The sequence below is a fragment of the Trematomus bernacchii genome, unplaced genomic scaffold, assembly GCF_902827165.1.
Source record: "Trematomus bernacchii unplaced genomic scaffold, fTreBer1.1, whole genome shotgun sequence".
Classification (NCBI taxonomy): Eukaryota; Metazoa; Chordata; class Actinopteri; order Perciformes; family Nototheniidae; genus Trematomus; species Trematomus bernacchii.
The window spans coordinates 8,630,557-8,638,278 of NW_022987739.1; the positions used below are offsets into that span (position 1 = coordinate 8,630,557).

A 7,722-nucleotide genomic window follows, 5' to 3' on the forward strand; every position below is an offset into this window, starting at 1 on the left:
CGTTCCGGTGGACCTCCATGGGACCTTATTTCGGAAAAAGTATGTATTAAAGTCAATGGAGAGAGAAAAGTCATCTTTCGATCCCGTTTGAATTGTGCCACGAATTACACATATGTTGTTTGTCAATTTAAAAGATAATTTTGCAAGTTAAAAAAATAAAAATGTGTTCTAAAACTGTGAAGTAACACTTTTTTTGTGTGAAACCGCTCAATGAACTACATCTCCCGTCTCGCACCACACACCAAGATGGCCGTCACGTTGGCACATTTCACTTCTTTCTTTCAGAATGAGGCGGAAAGTATTAAAAGAGGTGAAAATCACTACAAGTCTGGGCATGTTGAGAGCTGTACATACACAAAAGGGGAGTTAGTCGGTTCCGTAAGAGCCAGCATGCGGGACCGGGATTCTGGGATTTGTAGTCTTTCTAGTTGCGTATTTTTCATAGTCTTATATTTCAACAGTTTTACGACAAACTGTGACTTTTTTTACATGGAAATTATTTTTTAAAATTGACAAACATCATATGTGTAATTCGTGGCACAATTCAAACGGGATCGAAAGATAAGTTTTCTCTCTCCATTGACTTCAATACATAATTTTTCAGAAATAAGGTCCCATGGGTCGGAAGTAGATGGGCGGGACTTCGCCTCTCTATACAGCCAAGAGCCAATCATATTGAGCCGTGTACCGTTGCTAGACAACGAACCAGCCAATTAGCGTGCTGTTTGGTTTGCGTACACTGGAGTGGACTGTCTGTTATTCGGACCGACATGGCTTCAGGAGCTGCTGGATCGGGAATCTAGGAGCAGACATTTGGGGGAAACGCTTAAAACTGCAACGTTAAGTATGTAATCGACACATTATTGTATTCTCTTCTTATTAACATTTTGAACATCTACTTTTGTAACTAGTCAACTTGTTTTGCTGAGACTTGGTTTCAATGTCAGGTTGTTTTCGTGTCACTCAGATGGTAGTTAACGTTGACAGACTGCTGTGTACTGTAAAGGAGCAGTTTAATGTTTGTTTTGCTTTATTTTGCTTTAAACCAAAACATGATCTGTTGAGTGAACGGTGTGCTGATCATGCATTAAGGTTACACATTGTCATTAACGACATTAACAAAACAGACTTACTTACATATACTTACTTACAAGGCTATTCCTGTGTTTTGTTTTTAGCTTCCAGGAAATATTTTACTTAAATAATGTGACAAAAATAGCATTTGTTTTTGCAAACTTAACTGTTAAAAGTAAGGTAGGATGACTTAGTTTATTCTCTCTGATGAGTGTTTTTACAGCCTTTTCTGGCCTGCCCAAACCATGAAATGTTGATTTGAGTACAAATGTGTGACACTTTACAAACGTAGGATACTTAAATAAATGCCGGTTTATAAAGTACACCGAACAAAAAATCAATGCAGTCTAATACATGGCCATGCCATAAGTCTTACTTTAATGAAGGTATCATGATTAATAGACAATACACAAGAAACAGCCTGGTCACCCTGCATGTACAAGACACTACCAGACTACAAACCAGCATCTGCACACTGTACTCCTCAACTCATCTACAGTACTCAACTAAAAACATGGTTCTTGTTTTATATTGTGTACCAAAAGAGAATGCAAGTGAACTGTTGTGTGCAACTTTACAAAGTGCCATTATCGTCTAAAATGCACATACAAATAAAAGCATATCATACATGGCCCATAAGGACCACAAACCTTTGGAAATGTTATACTGGAAAGAAGTTTAACTAATGATCTAAGGGTTAACACTTGTTGAGTAGTCAGTCTAAGCAGCATAGGCCTGTTAAGCCCTTTGACTGTAGGCTTGCCATCTGTCTCTCCATGCTGATTAAGTATCACCTAAACCAAAGGGTAGATCTCCTGAGATAAAGCTGACTCATAGCCTTTTTGTAAATGAAATATATAAAACATTTACAAAATGTTCTTCATAAAACAAGTTATATATTTCTAAACTTAGTTTCTGCTCAGTATTTGATAGTATCCTTTGATATCAAAGGATCAAGTCATACTGTAAAGTGTATATATAATACTAATTGTGAGTGATAGCTACATGTCTATTTCTGGAGCACATAGGCATTGATCATACAGGAATAAAAATGTTTCTTATTGTGTGGTTTCTAGACAACTCCACATACTGTGTGTGTCTGGGATTAGTCTGATCAGCTGACTATAAGAGCATTGAGATAAGATGCCAGCCTGGTCCAAGGCTGTAACCTGTTAAATATTCCTGCAATGACAACAGTGTAATACAGCGATGTCATCATCATAATGAGCTTTGTCAAAGACATTCTATAAAGAAGAATTTAAACATTTTGATTTAAAAATAACAACATTGGATGGCTGTCAGTACACTATGCAATCACCATTGCTTATGATAGATAGAAGAATTAGCTCGCATGAATCTGCTATGCCTACACTCTCTCATCAAGGTTGCTGCGTGTTTCCACCCGTCATCACTACTAGTTCACTTCCATTACTTTGTAATCCAGACTGTGTTGAATGAGCACTGCTAATCTGACTCTCTATTTCAGGAGCACTGACTGCATAGGTGGATTTTATGCCAGGCATTGTCAGCTTGCACATGTGGTAGACGATCCAAACACGTAGCTCGAAGGCTGCACTGCAACAATGCCAGAGTCCTCCTCGGGTGAGTATAGATATTGACATATTTTTAGATCTGTGAATGACACTCTGCAAATGAGACAAATGCTATTGTACTCCATAGTATTTATTATCACCTTTACATGTCTCACAATGGACCTATTATTTTTGTAATGTGACTGTGTCAGCATCTTCAGTTAGATTAACTGAAGTACAGTACTGCAGTGTTCTGCCATTACGAGGATTGTACAGGTTACATTATACTTTCTCTATCTTGTGTATCAAATCTAGTGAGTTGGGAACAGGTTGAACTAAAACCCACACATGAACAGTGAAGATTACTCTTAGTTTTTGTTGCAAAACTAATCTCAGTTGTTATTATGTGTATGAAGGGGTTCTCTTTTCTTGTTACATTAGCAGAAAGCCATACTGTGACTATTTTCTTCTGCCAGAAGTCAAGGACATTCGCAGCAGCTCCGCTGAATGTAGACCATCTCTCTTGAGACAGTTTAGCCAATCATCGCTGCCACTGCACAGAAACTACATGCTCAGTGATTTCTGCACCGAGCACAATGTGCAGGAATGTCTATCTCACATCAATCAGGTAAGTAACATCAAGTTCTCAAATTCTTTGAGTTATTGATACGTACATGATTGTAGTTAAAGGCTCGTACAACATGACTGCAGTGATCTTGACTTGACGTGTTGATTGTCCTCCACATCCTTTTCTTCCTTTATTCCCCCTTATACAGGAGGTGTCGTCTCTTGGCCTCCCACCACTTTGGACGGAGGCGAGCGGTAGCTCAGAGATGAAGGTCGTCCCTGTGCTAAACTGCATGTATGACCTGATTCAGTTGCACCACAGGGGCCTCCGGACCTTGGGAAACATGGAGGTGGAGCAGCTTAAGACCAGCAGTAATGTGGACTTCTTGCAGCTATCCAGCACCCATCTAAAGGTACAATTAAATATTTTTGTCCAAATACAAATATAGATAACAAGACAAATGTTTAACTAAAACTAAGCATGTCAATATTTTCTTATCAACATTGAATAATAGCTCTTATATAAATGTCTATGTTGTTCTGGTACAATAGGAGCAGCTCGAACTGTCCAAAAGAGAAAACACAGGACTCCTTGAGAGAGAACGGCAGCTGCAGCTGAAAGTGAAGACTTTGCAAAACAGCCTAAAAACTGAAAAAGAAGAGGTACTTTTATTAGACTTACTGCCTTAGACAATGTTGAGTGAATTCAAAAGCAGGTTTGTGTGGCTGAGGTTGATAAACATTTGTTTTTATTTCATCCTGTCAGGTGCAAAAACTTCAAAGCATAATTGCAAGCCGAGCCAGCCAGTACAACCATGAGATGAAAAGGAAGGAGAGAGAATTCAACAAACTGAAGGAGCGCTTGAATCAACTTCTGGCTGACAAAAAGGAGAAGAAACAAGGTATAAGAGACAACATGCTCAGCCCCAACCTTTAACATTTTAAAATCAAACATCATTTTTATATACAAGATTAAAATGCACATGCACTTTTTGATTTAGCTTTCTTTTCCCTTTTTGCTTCCAGCCATTGATGTATTAAACAGCATTGGAAGAGCTGATGGGAAGAGAAGCCTTTGGAAAACTGTAAAGACAGAAGCCAAGTAGGTTCTCTTCTACTGACTTTGTTGTCCAGTCATTTTACATTTTCTATTAACCTAGTCTCTAAAGACATATTTGCATGCGTAAAAATGTGAAGAAAGAAATGTGTGACAGATTTATTCTAGGACCAAAGGCTTCTAACAGGGTGGCTGAATGTCATGGTAGTTTTAAGTGATTTTCCCTGTAGATGTGTTATGTATATGAAATTGGAACAGACAAATGAACACAGATGATTATCTTCGTCCTCCCAAGGCATGAGGGGGAGATGTATAAGACTCTGCTGAGCAACTATGACACCCGACAAAGGGAGCTGCTGCTGGAAAATGCAGAGTTGAAGAAAGTGTTGCAGCAAATGAAAAAAGACATGGTGTCCATTCTGAGTTCAAGAAAAACAGCTCTGAGAGGGGACAAACATCAAGATGCCGGCAAACAGGTAGGAGGTTGTTTTTCATAATAATAATAATAATAATAATATATAATTTATGCATCACTGAATATTAAAAAAATACAATAGAATATAGGTTATTCAATAACCTATTGCACGGTACAGTACAACAACACCATACAAAACCTAATGCAGACTCTACATTCTTAATTTACAAAGGTATTAAATCAAGTGTTTGAAACATATCTATTCTACATCAACAACAAGGCAAACTAAATAATAATAATAATAATAATAAATCATTACATTACAGGTTGATGCAGAGGAGGAAGAGGATGTGTTTGATTCCAGTAAAGAAAGTGTAGAGCTATACTGTGATCAAGCCCGGGAAAAGCTGACCAACAGTATTCGCCTCCAGTGGAGGAGACTTAAGAGCCACGTTGAAAGATTGGACAGCCAAGGTAGTGTTCATGCAGCATACTTTCCCTGTTTGACCCTGATACATGAAGGAATTTAACTTTGTATCATGTAAGGATTCCAGATAATTTGGATTCTTCTGAAAGATAGTGTTTGTAGAAACCTTGTTCAACCTAAGATAAACTGACATAGCTACAGAAGCATGCTGACATTTTATAATGAAGCCAAAGAATATGAATTTGTATGAAAGCAACACAATTACATGGATTTTCCAATGGCATTACAGTCAAGATCCTTGCTTCCTGTCCTTTAAAAACAATACATAGAAAATGGATGTAAACTTAATTATATTTCCTGGGTTGTTTATTTAGCATCTTTAGCTCAGATGGGCGAGAACACAAACTCTGATGCTGTTGCCCGAGAGACTCATGAGGACGAGATGGACAGACTGAAGCTGGAGATCCAGCAGGGCAAAGACTTAATTCAAACACAACAGCATCTCCTGCAGGTAAAACTGACATTTGCCATGACATTTTAGACATTAAGATCTCTGGTGAGTTTATAAATTCTGGCTAAGAGTGCGTTTTTATTCTTGCAGCAGCAGTTGAGCTCTCCGTGTGACGATGAGACGGCCTCCCTGCTGAGCGACTGCTTCATGCTGCAGGAGAAAGAGCGCTTCAGAGAGGAGTGGAAGACCCTTGAGGAACAAAGAAATATATTTGAGAGAGAAAGGAGGAACTTCACTGAAGCAGCTATAAGACTTAGCCATGAGGTAATGAAAAACATTATATTTTCCCCAAAAATTGGTCTGACATTTTGGAAACACAGCACATTTGAATAATGACTGGTTTATATCTGTGCTCGTTTTTAAATGTAATATGTGTCTTTGAAGTGATTTGTATCTGATTTACTTTGCAGAGAAAGGACTTTGAGGACGACCGGGCACTGTGGCTCAAACACCAGTTTTTAAGCTTGAGTCCATTTGCTGACTCAAAGAAACCCCAGATGTCAAAATCTAAGAGTGCCTTTTTAATTTGTGAGGGATTTGTCAGTCTTTTCTAATCCTTTTCCAATTTGATATTAGCATTTTCAAGTTGACTGTTAATTGTAATTATAAAACTGAATTTAAAGATATTATTTAGGATAGTGTATAGTTTATCAGTCAATTCAACAATGTGCCCATTTCATTTATTTATACCACAACTATAATGCAAATGTAATCAACTAAATCACTTCTATTTTTTTTTCTTCTATTTTTTAAAAATAACTATCAATAAGGGACTTCTCTGACAGTGATTAATAAGGTTCATCCTATCTTTGCAGCTAAAACAGAGGCGAGTGCAGAGACAGATCCAGAAAAGCAAATCAAATGCAGGTCTGGCACAACCTCCCCCATACCCAGATGTGTCCAACTCACACCCCCACCAACAGACGACTTGCATCGGACACTTTGCCTTATGCCAGACAACAGGTACACTGTCTTAATTTGTACATTATTATTGCATAATGTATCTACATTAATGCAGCTACTGTGTCTCCCTAACTAACATGTTTTTATTTCTAGATCAACCAAACCAAAGAGAAAGGTCGAGCACGTTGAAGAATCACAAATCTCTTTTAATGGAAATATCCCAGTTCAGTGCAAACAGTGGAACGACAGTGAAGACCAGTGCAGCCATTCACTCCCAAAGGAAAAGACCAGCTCTATATGAAGCCAGACACTTTGAATATTGTTCATGTCCATTGATTGTGGTTAGTTTGTGGTATTTTAAAAATAAACCTGAACTGTAAGGCCAAACACTTGAAGAAAGACGGTAAAAAGGAACAATATCTGAAAAATAGCCGTTAATGGTTGTAGCCAAACAAGAGTTCTGATTAGCTGCTGGTGTTCAGTGTGACTGATTTTTGACTATTCTGACTATTTTGAAGTTGTTGTTTTTTACATTTGTGACATATGTATTTATTTATTTATTGTTTGGCTGTTATATCTAGGATCTAAGTCTGAGACAAGTATTATTTTCCAAAACATAATTTGTCCCTGTATTGTGATTTGCTTGGTCTATGTTAATGGTTGCTGTTGCACCTTAACTAACCTACATGTTGCTCCCACAACTTTGAAATATTTGTTCTTATCATGTTTAACTTATTACCTGGCACAATTTTTTAGAATTTAGAGTTAATGTTGCTCTTTTACTGAACGCAATAAGAAGTATTTTTCTATAGTTTGATATAGAAATGTGGTAAACTTCAGATAAATAACTAAATGCATTATATTGACATCAGGAATCTTATAGGACAATATAAATTATTCTCACAATTGAATTCAACTTGTGTTTTTATTTCGTTTGGCCTAACATTAACAGATGTGAACAATTCCTACTATCCTAATGTGAGATGAGTTATTCTCTCGACAATCTTATATTCTTAAAGTCCTTATTATATATCATTCAAACACGATTTTCTTGTGGTTTTACATGTATTTGTCTCTATGGAATACAAAAAACTGGTTCACCTCTACCAAGCCAATTATTGGTGGCCTTAAACTTACAACAGTGGAGGCATTGGGGTAAACCATGCATGTATTCAGAGGGGTAAACACAGTTAACCAGCCATTCAACAGGACCATTAAGAGGTAAGTGGTGCAATA

At 37.4% G+C, this 7,722-nt stretch overlaps 1 protein-coding gene across 4 annotated transcripts; it reads left to right on the forward strand.

Moving 5' to 3' along the window:
* The first annotated feature begins 695 nt into the window (after positions 1 to 695).
* LOC117495101 (afadin- and alpha-actinin-binding protein-like) lies at positions 696 to 7,397 on the forward strand. 4 transcript variants are annotated; one of them, XM_034146171.1, is made up of 14 exons: positions 696 to 844; positions 2,561 to 2,676; positions 3,083 to 3,234; positions 3,383 to 3,586; positions 3,726 to 3,836; positions 3,940 to 4,075; positions 4,200 to 4,275; positions 4,526 to 4,706; positions 4,972 to 5,119; positions 5,447 to 5,583; positions 5,677 to 5,847; positions 5,994 to 6,111; positions 6,399 to 6,546; positions 6,640 to 7,397. In XM_034146171.1, the coding sequence occupies exons 2-14, from the start codon at positions 2,658 to 2,660 to the stop codon at positions 6,785 to 6,787; spliced, it is 1,749 nt and encodes a 582-aa protein (XP_034002062.1). In that variant the 5' UTR covers positions 696 to 844; positions 2,561 to 2,657; the 3' UTR covers positions 6,788 to 7,397. The 4 variants fall into 4 exon arrangements, with proteins under 4 accessions (XP_034002062.1, XP_034002059.1, XP_034002061.1 ...); XM_034146168.1 differs by having other exon boundaries at positions 698 to 844; positions 5,674 to 5,847; XM_034146170.1 differs by having other exon boundaries at positions 698 to 844; positions 3,086 to 3,234; positions 5,674 to 5,847.
* Positions 7,398 to 7,722: the final 325 nt, after the last annotated feature.